The 19,695-nt window shown below is 39.0% G+C and overlaps 1 protein-coding gene across 1 annotated transcript in view; it reads right to left on the minus strand.

Moving 5' to 3' along the window:
- The window catches only part of ANKRD31 (ankyrin repeat domain 31), a gene marked incomplete at its 5' end in the record, with an annotated part of 134,581 nt that overhangs the window by 44,355 nt on the left and 70,531 nt on the right, over positions 1 to 19,695 (minus strand). Inside the window, 5 exons of the mRNA XM_081090248.1 lie at positions 3,441 to 3,583; positions 4,399 to 4,536; positions 14,633 to 14,773; positions 15,270 to 16,767; positions 17,718 to 17,770. Coding sequence (XP_080946374.1) covers positions 3,441 to 3,583; positions 4,399 to 4,536; positions 14,633 to 14,773; positions 15,270 to 16,767; positions 17,718 to 17,770 — 1,973 coding nt within the window. The remainder of the gene's footprint in view (positions 1 to 3,440; positions 3,584 to 4,398; positions 4,537 to 14,632; positions 14,774 to 15,269; positions 16,768 to 17,717; positions 17,771 to 19,695) is intronic.

Here is a 19,695-nt window from a genome sequence, read left to right on the forward strand (position 1 = left end):
CAATTAGTAAAAAACAGCCAGTGATTCCACTTGCATGAGGCAAGCAAGTGACTCCAACCACTGAAAAACTTTCTAATTAGGAAAAGATGGTAAGGTTTTGTTTAAACAGAGATATGCTATGTGTTAGGAGCTTTTCTCTTTCTGCTTGTGTTCATGGATGAAGAAGCAGAGAAATTGAGGAGCAAATGGCCAGCTAGAAATGGCCCTTATTTGTTCCATCAGCCTAGAGATAGCACAACATAAAGAAAACACATTTATTTTTATTTTTTAAAATCTTTATTGTTTAAAGCAGCGGTTCTCAATCTGTGGGTCGCGACCACTTTGGCGGTTGAACGACCCTTTCACAGGGGTCGCCTACGACCATCCTGCATATCAGATATTTACATTATGATTCATAACAGTAGCAACATTACAGTTATGAAGTAGCTGTAATTTTATGGTTGGGTCACAATAATTTTATGGTTGGGTCACAATATGAGGAACTGTATTTAAAGGGCCAGAGGTTGAGAACCACTGGTTTAATGTATTACAGAGGTCCCATTCCGCCCCGCACCGTCCCCTTCTATCCTACACCCGCCCCTCACCTGAGAGCTCCCCACCAATAACAATACCACATTTATCTCTCTTGCTCTCTTTTTTATCTTTCTAGTTTACCTATTAGTAGCCTATCTCAAGATAAAGAAATAAAGATAAAAGGGACAAAGTCAGTCAGAAATAAAATGAGCCAATGATAGAAGAAAGGTCACACAGAGAGAAAGTTCATGAAAATATGAGGAAAGGTGTTAATAATATATCCATGTCAGGGGAACTAAAATATCATGAAAAATACCATCTTCTTTTCAAATAGAACATTTCTCTTAAAATAAATGCAATAGATTTATTGGAGTTTCCTCCAAAAGCGAACTGTCTATATCACCACTTAGGTGATATAACAATAGATCAAACAACAGCAAACTATAGCCCTCACTGGCCAAATCCAGTCTGCTGCCTGATTTTGTAAAAAAAAGTTTTATTGGAGCAGCTATAACCAGTCATTTACATATTGTCTATGGTTGCTTTTGCAATATAACAGCAGTTGATTAGTTGCAACAAAGACTGAGTGGCCTAGAAAACCTAAACTGTTTATTATCTAGTCCTTTATAGGAAATACTTAACAACCTCTGCTCTAGACCAGAGCACTATCTCTAGTAGGATTTTCTGTGATGACAGAAATGTTCTAATCTGCAAAGTTCATAATGGTAGCTACTCGCCACATGTAGCTACTGAGTACTTGAAATGTGACTAGTGCAACTGAAGAATTGATTTCAAATTTAATTTTAAGTAATTAAATAGACACATGTTGGCTAGTGGCTATAGCATAAGATAGCACGCTCTAGATGAAATTCCTTATTTCAAAGGTAAAGATATTATCTCTTTCTCAAGCAGCTGAACTCGGCCTAGAATTCACGTTTTCTATTATCAAACTTGGTGCTTTATCCACTAAACCAAGCTCCCCTTCTGCTACTTCCTATTGGTTGATCCCTTCCTCCCCTGCACCCCACCCTCTACCCCCGCTGCCTTCCCTCTGAGGTTTGACAGTCTGTCCATGTTCCTATGTCTCTGGGTCTATTTCTTGTTCATCAGTTTATGTTCATTAGATTCGACTGAGGTGTCACCTCACACCTGTCAGAATGGCTACCATCAACAAATCAACAAACTTGACAAGTGCTGGTGAGGATGTGGAGAAAAGGGAACCTTAGTGCACTGCTGGTGGGAATGCAGACTGGTGTAGCCATTATGGAAAACAGTATGGAGTTTCCTCAAAAAATTAAATATGGAATTGCCATTTGATCCAGTGATCCTACTTATAGGAAAATACCCTAAGAGACCCGAAACACCGATCAGAAAGAATATATGCACCCCTATGTTCATAGCAGCACAATTTATAATAGCTAAGATCTGGAAAAAGCCCAAGTGCCCATCAGTAGGTGAATGGATAAAAAAGTTGTGGTAGCCAAGCTGGGTGTGGCTCAGAGGTTGAATGTCAACCCAGAAACCAGAAGGCCACTGGTTCAATTGCTGGTCAGGGCATATACCTGGATTGCAGGCTTGATCCCCAGTGGGGTGCATGTAGGAGGCAGCTGATCAATGATTCTCTCTCATCATTGATGTTTCTATCTCTCTCTCCCTATCCCTTCCTCACTGAAATATATAAAAATATACTTTAAAAAAAAGTTGTGGGTCCTAGCCAGTTTTGCTCAGTGGATAGAGCGTTGGTCTGCGAACTGAAGGGTCCCGGGTTCGATTCTGGTCAAGGGCACATGCCCGGGTTGTGGGCTCGATCCCCAGTGTGGGGCGTGCAGGAGGCAGCCAATCAATGATTCTCTCTCATCATTGATGTTTCTATCTCTCTGTCCCTCTTCCTTCTCTTCCTTCCTCTCTGAAATCAATAAAAATATATTTTAAAAAAAAGTTATGGTACATTTACAACATGGAATACTATGTAGCAGTAAAAAAGAAGGATCTCTGACCCTTTGAGACAACATGGAGGGACCTGGAGAGTATTATGCTAAGTGAAATAAGCCAGTCAGAGAAAGACAAGTACCACATGATCTCATATGTGGAATCTAATGAACAAAATAAACTGATGAAAAAAATAGATCCAGAAACATAGAAGCATGGAACAGACGTGGAATCTTAGAGAGAAGGCAGGGGTAGGAGGGTGGGTGGGAAGAAATTAACCAAAGAACTTGTATGCATATATGCATAACGCATGTAGAAGACAATAGGGTGGTGAAGGCCTTGGGGGTGGGGGAACAGGGGCAGGATAGAAGGGGGCCAATGGGAGAAAAAAGGGGATATGTAATACTTTCAACAATAAAGATTTAATTTAAAAACTATGAAGAATTTTAAAGTCTAGATTTGAAATTCAGTGTTACTAAAAGAATAACCCTAGTAATTTTCTTACGATATTTTTACCACACTGCCCAATTAAGAAAAACAAAGGAGAAAAATATATAACAAACCTCCAAGTAACAAGCTATTGTGTTTTTAGTCATTTCTTTGAAACCTCAAATCCACTGTGTAATTCTGAGTTAAATAAAGTCTAGCTGTCACATATATCATCACTATAATTAGAGTTTTTATACACAATAGCAAATCATTTAAAACCATTAAAAATGGAATGTATTAGATTGATAGCCTGTGTTTACTCTGAACCATTTCATTTTATTCTGATTTATATGAATTATGTGATGAAGAGACAATAGAAAAATGAGTCATTAGCAAATAGATTGATTTTTCAATCATTACACAATGTCTTATCTTCATTTGTAATTTTAAGGTTTTAAAAATAATTTGTCTTAAGGAATCACTTTAGTTCTCAATTTAAAATATCTTCATTTTCTTCACTCATTTTTCTAAAAAAGAGTAATAGGAGCCAAATCTGATGTGCACTGTACCTTTAAATGATTATTTGCAACAGCATCATGTAAGGGCAGAATTCCATCTAGATCTTCACAGTTAACATTAGCACCAGCTCTTAACAACTCCACAATTATATCATCAGCTCCCTCACTAGATGCCTTATGCAGTGGTGTCCAACCTAAAAATGGAAAAGGGGAAAAATTAAAACAAGCTGCTGCTGACATATACTCATTATTAAGTTTGCTTGCATTAATGACATTAACATCTACATTGATTCAAATGTACATATTAGTGGAAAAAATATTGAAAACTGTGGCCTTAAAATGTGTTTCATTTTTAAAAACAAATTGATCTCATAAAAAAATATTTGCTAGAGGTGCCAAAACAGAAGCATAATCATAATGGGACCAAAGTAAATATTAATCATGTCAATTTGTTTCAGCTCAGATATTAAAAGATCATCTCTGACTTTTCTACTTGTATCCTTTCATTGTCACATTTTTCTTTAAAATGACATGTCATTCCATCAATTTTTGAGTTTTTCCCTCTGGAATTCCTCACACAAGATTCTTTCATGCTGAGCAAAATGTTAGATCAATTTAAAATTGGAGGTTTAAAATAAATTAAGGGAGGGGAAAAGAAAGGAATAGTAGAAAGACAGGAGGAAAGGAAAGAAGGAACAAGAAAGCAGGAAAAATTTTGCATTCTCTCCAAAGTTAGGGAATGGAATTAGGGCCTACAAAGAAAAGGCCTAAATAAAGTTTCCCTTACTTCCCATTCTATATACTCTTGCTGAATGCTCCCAAACGCATGTTGAAGAAGAAAGTTATTTTAGCAATTGGTGAGAACCAAGATAAGTCTTACTATTCAACTTATATGTCACTAAAGAAAATTGTTCAAAGTTAATTATTACATAGTAGCCAGATCCAAAACTGGGGTTAGGGGCTGTGAAATGTGAGTTCAAATTTTAAATACAATTAAAAGAATCCAAACCTGCATTATCTTTTAGATTCACATCTGCTCCAGATTCTATTAGAACTTTCATCAGAGACAAATCTCCTCTTCTGACAGCCAAATGAAGTGGGCTTTCCCCCCTGGTATTCCTCTTATTGATCCCAGCTGTTTTCATTTCTGTAAATTTGCCAAGTAAAACTGAGGCTTCTTTTCTGCCAAATGCTGATTATAAAGGAGCTTAAAAAATACATACCAACTTCTCAAAACATCCTAAGTAGGGTGTACTACACAGAAATATACATCTATTAATATAACTGTTACTATTTTAAAATATAACTAACACAGTTCTTCAACTTGTGAAGAAATTATAGTGCACTTAAGCATTACTTCAAAGTCATTCTAGCAATTCTTCAGTCACTCTATTATATGTTTGATTAAAACAAATAAACCTGTTTCAGTTCTATACTCATTTTACCCTCAGTAGTCCTTTAGCAATAATTTTTTTCTTAAAACAAATTGTGATTTTATAAAAATTCTCTTTGTTCTACAGCTATTCTCTCTATCTCAATGGGTCTGTTTCTGATCACATAAGATGCAAGAACCAAACTATGGCCTATTGGTTTTTTTATTTTTCTTTCATAAAAAATAAAGTACAGTATCATTATTTAAAGATTCTTTTTTAAATCTTTTCTTTGCAACACAAGTTAGACAGACTTATAGGTTGAAGCTAAAAACGTTGAACTAACCACATTTCTCCCCAAACCATGCAAAAATGATAGTAAAAGATATATTGAAAAATGTCATATAAGAACAATAAAAGAGGAAAGAATAAAAAGAAGACTTCAACAAATTTAGGGGAACTGGAAAGTCACTGATGGAGAAGAATTGACTGACAAGGCAGAGTGGGAAATGCTCCAACCCAAGTGCCTGCGAAAGGAATTTGCAGAGGAAGGGAGCCAATCTGCACCAGGCACTCAGCACTTGGGGGCATCAGGTACCATGAAAGGCAGTATGTATAGAACAGGGCTGGAAAAAGCAACACTGACTGTAAAAGTATGTATATAGAAAAGTTAAGACTCCAAGTTGCCTTTCCCAACCCCAAAGTGCCTGGCAACCATTCCTCTTAGCCCAGGCCCCCATCTGGAGGTTCACTTTCTGTAGAAACTACATCAAAGAAGCTTCAGACTAAGACACAAGGCAAAGTAGAGAGTTGGGCTGATTAAACAGTAGTACTCAAAGTGGAATCCCAGATCAACAGTATCAGTTTCACTTGGGAAATGTGTTAGAAATGCAAATTCTTCAGCCATCCTAAGCCTACTCTGGAGGGCAGACTTTAAGATGGCTCCTAATGATCCTTACTTCCTCATATTTATAGTCTTGTAACAAATCCTCCTTGAGAAACTTGCTTCTAATCAATAGAATAACTTAACATTGAGGGTACTTAATTTCCTTATCTATATATATAAAAATCCAGTGGTCGTAACGCCATAACGATCAGTGCACTGAGAGATGCGCTCGGGTGGGTGGGGCTGCAAGTGTGGCGGGGCAAATGCAGGCGGGCGGGGCTATGAGTACAGAGAGGTGCACACAGGTGGCTGTGGCCATGCAATTTCGCAAGCTGGGTTTCTAGTCTATATATATAAAAGCCTAAGCTGGATAACTGGCTGGTAGCTATGACATGCACTGACCACCAGGAGGCAGACACTCAATGCAGGAGCTGTCCCCCTGGTGGTCAGTGCGCTCCCACAGCCAACCTCCTGTGGTCCCTCCCATGAGACAGCCCTGATCAGGCCAATCACTGGACAGGCCAAGGGACCCCACCCGTGCACAAATTGTGCACCAGGCCTCTAGTTAGGTTATAAAAGATTATAACATATTCTGTCTTGCTAGTTGACTTCCTCTATCACCTTCAGCTTGTATGTTTTAATGAAGCAAGTGGCCACCTTGAAAGAGCCCATGAAACAAGAAACAGGATGGGCACAACCCTAAAGGAACTGAATTCTGCCAACAATCACATGGGCTTAAAAGTGGCTTCTTCCCTAGTTGAGCCTTCAGATGAGACCCCAGTCCTGGCCAACACCTTGATTGCAGCCCAGGAAAGATCCTGAGCAAAAGACCTGGCTAAGCCATGCCCTATTTCCTGACCTACAGAAACTATGAGATAATAAAGGTGTGTTATTTTAAAATAATTTGTGATCATTTTTCATGCACTAATATATAACTAACACACCTACTGAATTAGAATTCCTGACGGTAGACCCCAGCAATGCTTTAATGGCTTTCCAGGTGACTCTGATGCAACGTAAGGTTTGAAAAGCACCGCATTAAATCATCAGATCCTTACCCAGTCCTGTTTCCTAAATGTCAGCAACCAGACATAAATTTCAGAGCAAGAGAAAAAAAAGTCTATAATGGATGGATCCTTTGGCTATGAGAGTCACATGGAAGATTAATAGTTTCATGTTCATCTTCCATTGACATCCGGACAAAATTTCTAAATTTCTTAAGAAATTTGCACTCAGAAATTGTTTATTGGAAGAAAAAGAGATATTACATATATTTCATGTGTTATATGTATATTTTTTAAAATGCAGATTACAAGTTTGAATGGAAAAATCTCTCTCAGTAACTGTTACTGTGAATAATATAAATCTCGCATTGTTCCTGGTATGTTCGTAGCAAAGAAGGTAGGCATGTGATAAACATTTTGGTGCAAAAACTCAAAAATTGCTCAATGTTACTCTCATTGTAAATTTCCCCAGCATTTAACTGAAATTTGAAAATAGCCGTAACCGGTTTGGCTCAGTGGATGGAGCATCGGCCTGCGGACTGAAAGGTCCCAGGTTCGATTCCAGTCAGGGGCATGTGCCTTGGTTGTGGGCACATCCCCAGTGGGGGGTGTGCAGGGGGCAGCTGATCGATGTTTCTCTCTCATCGATGTTTCTAACTCTCTGTCCCTCTCCCTTCCTCTCTGTAAAAAATCAATAAAATATATTTTTTTAAAAAGAAATTTGAAGGAGAAACTAAGATGGCGGCATAGATAAACACCGGGAAATAGTCGCCTCCCACAACAATTGAAAATTAGCCTAAAGGACGGAGCAAACATCGTCCAAAACAACAGGAAGGCTGGCTGAGTGTAATTTCTACAACTAGAAGAAAAGAAAAGCACGCTGAGAGCCAGAGGAGCTGCGGAGGCTGAGTGCAGAGGTACGGCGGCGGCTCGCGCGCGCGGAAAGGGGGTGGCACCTGAGGACGCGGCTGTCTTTTTGAATCACAAGCTCCCGACTGCTCTGAACGCCGGTTCCGGGAAGTCTCTGGGGACCCAGGTCTCATACGGGAGAGGCGGCTCTCTCAGGCGGCAGCGGGCGAACTTGAGGGCCTCTTTCCCTCAGAGGTGCTTGCAGCCGTTACCGGGACACTGAGACGCGCAACTCCGGGCGCGGAGAATCAGCCATTACTTCTTTCTACGCCCTTTGACTACCTGAGACCACGCCCCACCCGGGCTGCGGCAGAGGCTTTTGCATGTGAATGCCCCAGAACTTTGCAACCTGATAATTACCTAACTGCAGCCGGGCCAGCCAGACCCGGAACTTCCAAGAGAAGGCCCAAGGCCCCGCAGCGGCTTGCATTGCTTCACAGCTGAGCCTCTTCGTAGTTCCTGCTGTGTGGCCTCAGGCAGGGGCTGAATTAGCACCTCCTTAGATCCAGGAGCCACTGTACCCAGTGGTCAGAGGGGGACCATTCTCCCACTTCAGACACAGCTGCTTCCCACAGCCAATTGGCCTGGAGGTCAATTCCTCCCAGTGATCCTACAACTAGCGAGGCACCAAGAGTGCACCAAGAGTGTCCACCCCGGGTAACTGGGGAGGCTGAGCCACTGGGCCCTACAGGACACCTGGCGCGCAGGCCACTCTATCAACACAGGGAAGCAGCCAAAATGCGGAGACAAAGAAACAGGTCACAATTGGCAGAAACGGAGGAGGCCAGACGACTGGATTTAGAGTTCAAGGCCACGTTTATAAGGTTTGTCAAGAATTTTATGGAAACCGCCGATAAATTTAATGAATCCCTCAAGGAATATGGTGAGACCATGGAGGTCATGAAAAAGGACCAATTAGAAATTATGCATACACTGACTGAAATAAAGAATACTTTACAGAGATCCAACAGCAGACAAGAGGATCCCAAGAATCAAGTCAAAGATTTGAAATGCAAAGAAACAAAAAATACCCAACCGAAAAAGAAAAAAGAAAAGAGATTCAAAAAATATGAAGATAGTGTAAGGAACCTCTGGGACAACTTCAAGCGTACCAACATCAGAATTATAGGGGTACCAGAAGGAGAGAGAGGGCAAGATATTGAAAACCTTTTTGAAGAAATAATGACAGAAAACTTCCCCCACCTGGTGAAAGAAATGGACTTACAAGTCCAGGAAGCGCAGAGAACCCCAAACAAAAGGAATCCAAAGAGGACCACACCAAGACACATCATAATTAAAATGCCAAGAGCAAAAGATAAAGAGAGAATCTTAAAAGCAGCAAGAGAAAGACAGTCAGTTACCTACAAGGGAGTACCCATCCGACTGTCAGCTGATTTCTCAACAGAAACCATGCAGGCCAGAAGAGAGTGGCAAGAAATATTCAAAGAGATGAATACCAAGAACCTACAACCAAGATTACTTTATCCAGCAAAGCTATCATTCAGAACTGAAGGTCAGATAAAGAGCTTCACGGATAAGAAAAAGCTAAAGGAGTTCATCACCACCAAACCAGCATTATATGAAATGCTGAAAGGTATTCTTTAAGAAGAGGAAGAAGAAAAAGGAACTCTTACCATTTGCCACAGCATGGATGGAACTGGAGAGCGGATAAATACCACAAGATCTCACTTATTTGTGGAATATAATGAACAACATAAACTGATGAACAAGGACTGATCCAGAGACGGAGAGGCATTGATTGGACTGTCGGGCCTTGGAGGGAAGGTAGGGGAGGGTGGGGGCAAGGGGGAAAGATCAACCAAAGGACTTATATGCAAGCATATAGGCCTAACCAATGGACACGGACAACGGGGGGGTGAGGGGGTGAGCGGGGAGAGGGGGGGGAGAGGGTACACATATGTAATATCTTAATCAATAAAAAATATTAAAAAAAAAAAAAAAAAAAAAAAAGAAATTTGAAAATAACAAAATCTGGGAGAAAATGGAAAGGAAACAAAGGGGACTTATACTAAAATTCTTTATAAAGTACACTGTAGTTAAAGTTGAGTATTTCTTAACAGCTTTATATTTAATTAAAGCATTGAGTATTAGTTGTCTATACTAATCATGGGGTAATATGCTAATTAGACTGGACATCTTTCAGACATCCTTCTGGACAAAGCCAGTGGCGGGGGCCAAGGCAGAGGTGGTTAGGGGTGATCAGCCGGCAGGGGAGGACAGTTAGGAGTAATCAGGCTGGCAGGCAGAGGCAGTTAGGGGCGATTTGGCTGGCAGGAGAGCAGTTAGGGGCATCAGGCCAGCAGGCAGAGGCAGTTAGGAGCCAGCGGTCCCGGATTGTGAGGGGGATGTGCAGGGATTGGGCCTAAACTGGCAGTTGGACATCCCCCAAGAAGTCCCGGATTGGAGAGGGTGCAGGCCGGGTTGAGGGACTCCCACCCATGCATGAATTTTGTGCACTGAGCTTCTAGTTTATTAATAAAATATAATGTCATTAAGAAATACTTAGGAAGAACCAAGATGGAGGCGTAAGGTATAAACCTGTGTGTGCTGCCTCCCACAACAACACTGAAACTACTACAACTATAAGACAAAACAGCTATCATCCAGAACCACGGGAAAGCTGGCCAAGTGGAAGTTCTACAACTAGAAGGAAAGAAAGAAGCGCATTGAGACTGAGTAGGAGGTGCAAAGGCACCAAGAACAGAGGTACGAAGGCGGGCTGCAACTGGATGCGAGGTTTTTTCCCATCAGAAGGGGATATAAGCTCTCGAATGCACTGAGCTCGTTTAAGGCGAGATTCTGAGGTCCCAGGCTCCTAAAGGGAGAAACTGAACTGTCTTGCAGTGGGTCAGAAAGCGAGGGTGGCTTTCTCAGAGCTGCTCACAGGGATCACTGTTGCTGTGGGGGCGCGGCACTGCGGGAGACACGGAGTCGGAGTCACGGAGATGTGAGGAGTTGTGGAGACGCTGACGACAACCATTGCTGTTTGCTCCGCCCTGGTGATTCTCTGAGACCCCGCCCCACTCAATTTACATCCCCACCCAAGCTGGGCCAGTGGCGCAAAGGAACCACCTGCACTTTTGCAGCCTAACCCAACAAACTGCAGCTGGGTCAGAGAGCTCCAAAACTTCCAAATACCAAACAAAGAGGAGAAATCTGTTGATATTGCTGTAGCTCCTGCTGGGTGGACCCACACAGTGGTTGACTTGGAGATCCAGGAGCCAGGGTACCCCTGGTCAGACACCAGATTTCAACTCCTCACATCCATAAGGGACACACTCAAGAAGCAGACTCAGTGAGCACCAAAGCCCCACTGAAGCAAGTCCTGCTCCATAAGGGTGTCTCCAGCACAGCAGTTCTTCCACTATAGACACAACTGGTCCTCACAGTCTGCCAAAAATGTGGAGACAAAGAAACATGTCACAAATGAAAGAAATGGAGGAAAGCAAACTAATGAAGGACATGGAGTTCAAAACCACAGTTATAAGGTTACTCAAGAATCTTCTACAAACCTCCGAGAAACTTAGTGAGACCTCCGAGGAACTTAGTGAGACCTCCGAGGAACTTAGTGAGACCTTCAAGGATCTTAATGAGAAGGCCAAAAAAATGGAAAAGGACCAGTCAGAAATTAAACATACACTGACTAAAATTAAAAATAAAATACAGAGATCCAACAGCAGACTAGAGGATCCCAAGAATCAAGTCAAAGATTTGAAATATGAAGAAGATAAAAACACCCATCCCAAAAAGCAAAACGAAAAAAGAATCCAAAAATATGAAGATAGTGTAAGGAGCCTCTGGGACAACTTCAAACATACCAACATCCGAATTATTGGGGTGCCAGAAGAAGAGAGAGACCAAGATACTGAAGGCATATTAGAAGAAATCATGACAGAAAACTTCCCCTAACTGATGAAAGAAATAGACTTACAAGTCCAGGAAGCACAGAGAACCCCAAACAAAAGGAATCCAAGAAGGACCACACCAAGACACATCATAATTAAAATGCCAAGAGCTAAGGACAAAGAGAGAATCTTAAAAGCAGCAAGAGAAAAACAGTTAGTTACCTACAAGGGAGTACCCATACGACTGTCAGCTGATTTCTCAACAGAAACCATGCAGGCCAGAAGGGAGTGGCAAGAAATATTCAAAGTGATGAGTAGAAAGAACCTACAACCAAGATTACTCTACCCAGCAAAGCTATCATTTAGAATTGAAGGTCAGATAAAGAGCATCACAGACAAGAAAAAGTTTAAGGAGATCATCACCATCAAACGAGGAATATATGAAATGCTAAAGGATATTCTTTAAGAAGAGGAAGAAGAAAAAAAAGGTAAAGATAAAAATTATGAACAACAAAGTGACAACAAATAAATACCTACCAACAAGTGAACCTAAAAATTAAGTCAGAATAAACTGGTGAATATAATAGAAGCAGGGGCATAGAAAGGGAGTGGACTGACAATTCTTGGGGGGAAAAGGATGCGGGAAGAGACTGGACAAAAATCTTACACTTAGGGATAAGCACAGTGGCAGGGGGTAAGAGCATGGGGTGGTATGGGAACCAGGTGGAGGGGAGATATGCGGAAAAAAGAGGAACATCTGTAATAATCTGAACAATAAAGATTTATTAATTTAAAAAAATTTAAAAAAGAACAACCACAATAGAAAAAAAAAAAGAAAAAGAAATACTCAGCTGGTCCTGGCCCGTGTGGCTCAGTGGTTTAGAGCATCGTCACGTGCACCGAAGGATCTCAGCTTCAATTCCCAGTCAGGGCACATATTCAGGTTAGAGGTTCAATTCCCAGTTGGAGTGTGTACAGAGAACAACTGATCAATGTTTCTCTTTCATATCAATGTTTCTCTCTCTTTCACCTGCCCTTCCTTTCTCTCTAGAATCAATAAAAAAACATATCCTCGGATGAGAACAAAAAAAAAGAAAAAGAAATACTCAGCTATCTACCTTTTTATGTGGCCTGTCTTTCCTCTCTAGATTTTTGGATCTTCTCATTTTTGTTCAGAAATTTCACAGTGAGATGTCTTGCTTATGGTACTGGACACTTTGTGGGCCCTTTCAATATGGAAATTTCTGTGCTTTATTTCCTTTCTTATTTCTTTTATTTCTTTTCTATTTTCACTGTTCTCTCTGGATATCCTGGAGTGATCTAATTTTATTCTCTCTATTTTTTCTAGTTTTATTTTTAGGAGACTTGGAAAGCTTTACCTCCCAACTCTGCTATATCCACATATATATATATATATATATACTTAAAAATCCTATTATATTTTTAATATCTAAGGGCTCTCTGTATTGTTCTTCATTCCTTTGTTTCTATACCTTTTTAAGCAAGTTTAATATATCCTGATTCTTGAATTATTTCTGTTTCTTCTGGGTTCCTTTAGTATGTTTAGATCACTTTGATGTCTCTTTTATATTGGAGTATTGGGGTTTTCTACAAACACTTGTTGATTTTTGGCTATCTGTTCTTATTTAAGTGAGAGAAACTAAAATGCTGACTGGAAATCTGTGAAGGGTAAAAGGAGTACAGCAGAGCTCAGGGCTTGGTTGAATTCACCCTTGGTGATCAAGAAGTAAGCTGGCCTTTATGTTAGGGAATTGCCAGATGTATTTGGAATTACCTCCTCTTGGGCAGTTCAATTTATTAGTTTAAAGATACTTACTCAGGCACTGTGTTAAAAAACAAAACAAACAACAACAAAAAACCACCAGAGATGAAACACAAAAGAAATGTATTATTTCAAAGTTCTAGAGATCAGAAGTCTAAAACCTAGGTGTCAGCAGGGCTACACTCTCTAAGAAAGAATCAGCATTTCTTGGCTTCCTTGGATTTGGCTACATCACTCCACTACTTCCAGCTTCACATTGTCTTCTCTCCTGTGTGCCTCAAATCTCCTTCTGTTTTTCTTTTATAAAGACACAGTAGTAATTAGATCCAGGACCCACCAAATAATCCAGGATGATCTCCTCACCTTAAGATCTTAATTACATCTGCAAAGTTTTTTTCTAAATATTCACTCTTTTATATAACACTAGAGGCCTGGTGCACAGATGCGTGCACTGGTGGGGTCCCTCAGCCTTGGCCTGCGGGGACTGGGCCGAAACTGGCAGTCTGACATCCCCCAAGGGTCCCAGATTACAAGAGGTGCAAATCCATGCACTGGGCCTCTAGTATGCATATAAGATCTTTGGTTAATCTCTTCCTGCCCTCCCTCCACCCCGCTTCCCACTGAGATTCATCAGTCTGTTCCATGTTTCCATGCCTGTGTGTTGAGCGTCTGCACCCTGGTGGTCAGTGTGCATCATAGCTACCAGTCGAACGGTCATTTAGGCTTTTATAATATAGATAGATAATAGCATAGATTCCAGGGCTTAGGGCATGGACACATTTTGCAAAGCCACCATTTAACTCACTACAGGAGGAATATATAAGAAGGGCTTCAGTTTACATGAGACAGGACAATGGGAGAAGGTTTACAGAAAATGCCTAATCCAGTGTTCGTCCTACCACTAGTATACTAAACAGAAAATAAATCAACTTTTTTACACTTAGTATTCAATTCGAAGTGGTCCAGCCCATTGTTCATCACAGAACTAACTCCAAGAACTATCAAAGGGTAGTTAGCTTGTCCATACTTCCAAATACATACAGTTCATTCATATGACACCAAAAAACTAGTGGCTATGCTTTTTTAATGTTCGTTATGTTAAAAGGGCTCAGTGGAAGTATCAGAGATGAGACACAGTTCACCCACAATGTCCACACTCAATATTCTTGCTGTTTATCTCCTCTAAAATAACAAATTAGAAGTCAGAGGCAGAAATATCATAAGAATATATCTGAAGACTAATAAATTCTCAAATGTTGCTTTACAGTAAAACCATCTAAAATATCGTTGAAATAATTTTATAATATAGTGAATGACAAAAAAAATAAACAAGTACATCTGAAAGTTTAGAATTATTCTGAAACACAGTGGATTCCTGGGCCTGGCCAGGTAAACATTTACTTATACAAGTAAAGGAATACAAACCTTGGCTGCAGGCAGCTTTTGATAAATTTTGTTCTTGGATGTTAACAGGTATGTGAATCTCTGAATCTATTCTATCTTTTTTCTCCTCACAATTTCTTACAGTGCTTTCATCTCCATTGATATTATTAGTTAATTCCTCATCTGAAAAACAAACATTTTTGCAGTATCAGTGTGGCAATTCTCCTTACTGGTTAAATGACTAGTCATGTAACTATTCCAAGTTTCTATTCCTAGCAAGAAGAATTTAGAAATGGTTTTATATAACTAATGTAAATTAGTTTGCTAAATGCAATTCTGATGGGAATACAGTGAATTGCTGAAATCACTGGAGCTAACAATTTCCTGCTGTAAAAATGTTGTTTATTGATACTAAGATAAGTCTATACTAAAAATGAATATAATAATTGATATAAATACTGTTACTTCTGTCAATATCAATTTAGCAACAATCTTTGATAATAATGGTTGAACTTTTAAGGTAAACACAATTACTTAAATAATTAGCAGCATCCCCCAAATTATAGCCTTCATGTCCTCATTCTTGTCAGTTTGGGCATAGGTTGAGTGAAATTCAGTTGGAAACTTCTATAAGTAAATCTATAGGAAATGTGTACAAATCTAGCAATACTACAAATACCTGGTTTATGAGAAATTTCCTTCTCTTCTCTTTGACTAACTTGTGAGATGTTGGTCAGTTCTTTATTCATATTGTCAATGGAATGAAAATCTCTATTAAGTATGATTTCACTCTCTGCAAGGTCTTGTCTCCTTTTTTCAACGTTAGTTGTTTCTATTACTTGAGAATGAACAACTGTGGATAAAGGCCCATTTGAAAAATTTGGTTTTTGGCCTTTGTCAGTGTAATTCCTTTTAGTGCCTTCTTTCTTATTCACCTTTTCCACAATATGTGTATTTGTTCGATTCATTAAAGAAGTTGGTATGCTGGGGCTACTGCAATCCTGAGGCCTTTGAAATTGCTCCACATCAGTCAACTGGAAAACGTCATGTGTTGAAATTGTTCTTGTACAAGCCAAGGAAGTATGCTCAGGACTGTCTTGTGAGTGAACAAAAGAAGTCTCATATATATATTGTTCATAATTTGCAACGTGTGGTTCAGAAACGGCTGTATTATCTAAATTAGAAAAATTAACAGCCTCCTGTTGTGGAAGTATGCTTAGGCCACCTGCTTTTAACTTATTGTCCTGTGAAAAATGGTCTTTAGAAGGTAAAGACTGTTCAAAATCCATTACTTCTCTATTTGTTATATTCTCTTTATCATTATAGTGATTTTTGCAACTTGTAGAACATATCATCTTTTTAGACGTTATAGTCTCTTCAGAGGTACAGCAATCAACATGAATATCATTATTAAAATTTTCCCACTTATTAAGGTCCTCTTTTTTTTCATCTGAGTTAGTGTTTTCATGAGATTTATAAGGACTAATGTGCTGTTGTTCTTGAGTTTGAGCCTGCTGATCTGTAGTAACAATGGGTAATTCGATTTCTTTATGTACAGAAAGTCCTGAGAAAGTAACAGCTTTAGCTTGGTCACTGGATTCTAATTCCAAGGATTTTATTTCTTGACTTTCTAATAAATCCAGGCTCTGGGTATGTGTCTCTTTGGGAACTGAATGAGTGTCAATATTGTTACTTAATCCATTTTCCAGGCTTGCAAGAGCTGGGCTAAAAGGTTTACATGACTCTTCTGGAAGGTCATAAAGGGTTTGGAGAATATGCTGCTGATCAGTAACCAATCTACTTCTTCTGGAAGAAGACACAGCTACGGTCTTTCTTGAGTTTCTTTCTTGGATTGCCTTATGCACCTGAGTCCTTTTATATTGTTCATTTCTTCTTCCTTTATATTTGGATGCATTTGTGCTGGAATCCTTGACATTATGGAGATTGTTTTTTCTGAGTCCTGTAGAGTATATTTGGTTAACAGTTGATTGCTTATGCTTGAAGTTGCCAAATTTCGTGCTTTTGGAATTTCTTGGGTAATGTTCATTTACATCTTCTTTCTTTATAAATAAACCTTTTTTGCTTCCTTTATCAACTTTTATATGATCTGGCTTCTGTCTGTTGGAATTTTCATCACAAACAAACCCAATGCAATTTTTAGAACTGAATTTTGGTTTCTATAGAAACAAAATATATAGTTAGCTTTAATTTTCAGCTGTAGTTCTATACTCAATTCATTCTGGATTGTTCATAAATTAAACTATTATTCCATTCAATTTTATAATTTGATCTAATCACAGGGACTGCTGAGATATATACAACCTGATTCTTCAGAAAAAGTAGACTAATGGAAGAAAGGCAAATATAGACTCAGTGTGTGTACTAATCTTTATTTTCTGCTGTACATTTCAATTTTTGCCAATATTTTAGCACTACCAATCTTACTAAATATAATTTAAAAATCTTAATCTACTTAATATTTATAGGCTCTCAAAATAAATCAGATAAAAGTTTCCTTGTAAAGGAAACTTAAGAATTTTTTAGAAACACTCTTCTTTCCCAATTGTTATACAGATAGAGCTAGAATTAAGAGAGTTTCTTCCTCTTGTATCTATGAGAGACTGTAGGTAGGGCAGCAGAAGAAGGATTTTAAAAACAAGAAGACATATCTGCTCCCAAATTGGTCTGCATGGAAAGATTATTGTGGGCTGCTAAGATTAAAACAGGAACAATGCTTCCTGCTTACTGCTTCCTGTCACTCATCACAACCCAAGCACCAGATGAAGAGTAACTGCCCACCATGTAAAGTTCGAAGGGATGGGTTGACGCCTTTGACTCTTGTACTGTGTTTAGGCCAGAGGAAATTTGACATGGTTGATAACCCTAATGGCTCCATGAAGAGGAGGTAAAAGGAAATGTCCACCAATACATTAGTGTGCCCAGATATGCTACATTTACTGCTTCCCAAATTAACAACCTAGAACCCCCTGATTCTCATATAATTATTCCAAAGTATCTTAAAAGCAAAGGTGAAGTCACTGTTCCTGATGCATGCTTCAGTAACTTTTCTTTCCTCTTTGATGATGCATTCTAAAAAAAATGGTTTTTTTGCTAAACAGAGATATACCTTTGGCTGGGGTGCATCCTCTACACCTAATGGATCAGTGCTATCCTTTTGAGCTGTAAACAAAAAGAGAAAAATCAAAGAAAACAGCCTCCAGTGGCCAGACTCAGGACTCCTAAAACACACAAGTCCCTTGCTATGAGAAAACTAGGTAGAATTAAGCAAAATTATACAAACATTTTCTATTAAGATTGGCATAATCTTACATAATATTACTATAATTTCCATATGTATCAGAAACCAAAAGCTATCTTAAGAGAGAGCTGAGAAAATTTCTGTGGGTAAAGCAAAATTGACCTTAAAAATTAACTGAAGACAGACACTATACTGTGGAGTATTTTTATATTCTCCACAGATATATCTAGATATTTAACTGTGTAAAACCTACTTTTATAAAGCAAAAAATTATTTCATAATTAATTGAATTATCATTTCCTGATGTGTTTGCTTAATAAAGTTCAGTCTGTTTCTCTTGTTTTCCAGTGAGATTAGGTTACCAGAAAGAAGTCTTTTGCTCTAAAGAACTTATTAATTGCCCCTAGGTGGCTTTTATCAATGAAGTTATTTCTTTACTATAAAAATAGAGTGCTTTGATCCAGATCTTAGTCCTTAGTCAATGACATTCAACAATTAGCTCTTGAGAAAATTACACACATATTATCTCTTGAGTGGAAAGAATTTGTTTTGTGGTTTTTTTTCAAAGGACTGATACTAATTATTCAACAAAAATTTACTGAATGCCTACTATGTATATGGTACTCTAATATTCATTACTAGACAAAATAAACATCCTTTCCTTCATGGAGCTTAGATTCTAATGGGGGAAGACCAAAATAAAAAATAAGCAATTGTCCAATGTGTAAGATAGTGTTAAGTACCAGGAGAAAAGGATAAATATTAGTACAATAGGGTAAGAGGGATTGAAATGTGGTAGTTCTAAAAACATGTTCATAAAATTTTTGATACCCTTCCATTCAAGAGGTGGAGCTTAATTTTGTTCCCCCTGAGTGTGAGCCTGACTTAAGAGACTCACTTCTAACAAGTAAATATGTAAATATAGCAGAAGTTATTCTATATCAATTCCAAGATTAGGTTGTAAAAAGCCTGTGGCTTTTGTCTTGGGTGCATTCTCTCCTGGAGTATAGGACTTTCTCTGAGCCAGCTTTTAGGTCATCAGCAGCCCTGGAAAAGCTCAATTGGCAAGTACCTGAAGGCACCAGCTGACAACCAGGGCAGGAAAATTCAGTTTTTGTTTGTTTATTTGTTTTTTTTTACATATAGAGTCTTTTTTAAAAAACAAATTTACTTTATTTCTGTTCTGGATCCATGAGAACTTTTTTTAATTTTATTGATTTTTTGCAGAGAGGAAGGGAGAGGGATAGAGAGTTAGAAACATCCATCAGAGAGAAACATCGATCAGCTGCCTCCTGCACACTCCCCACTGGGTATGTGGCCGCAACCAAGGTACATGCCCTTGACCGGAATCGAACCTGGGACCCTTGAGCCCGCAGGCCAACGCCCTATCTACTGAGCCAAACCGGTTAAGGCTACATATAGAGTCTTAAAAGAGAGAGGAAATTAAAGCCCCTTCTTGTTTCCAGATTCTCTTAGAAACTGTGCCTATTAGGTGGCTCCTGGAAAATATTTTTCTTACAAAAATAAATAAATTATATGACAGATGTATTAAGGAGAACATCAAGAATATGCCATATACTGTTGAACCTCAGAGGGAAGGCAGGGGAGGGTGGGTGGGAAGAGAATAGCCAATGAACTTGTATGCATATATGTATAACCAGTGGACACAGACAATGGGGTGGTGAGGGCCTGGGGGGAGGAGGGAGAATGGGAAAGGGATGGAAGAGGTTACTGGGGGGAAAAGGAGGGCCTATGTAATACTTTCAACAATAAAGATTTTTTTTAAAAAAAATAAATTTTAAAAAGATGTATTTAATAATCTAATAAATTCAGAATATCTTAAGGG

Source organism: Myotis nattereri, assembly GCF_964212035.1.
Source record: "Myotis nattereri genome assembly, chromosome: 4".
NCBI lineage: Eukaryota > Metazoa > Chordata > Mammalia > Chiroptera > Vespertilionidae > Myotis > Myotis nattereri.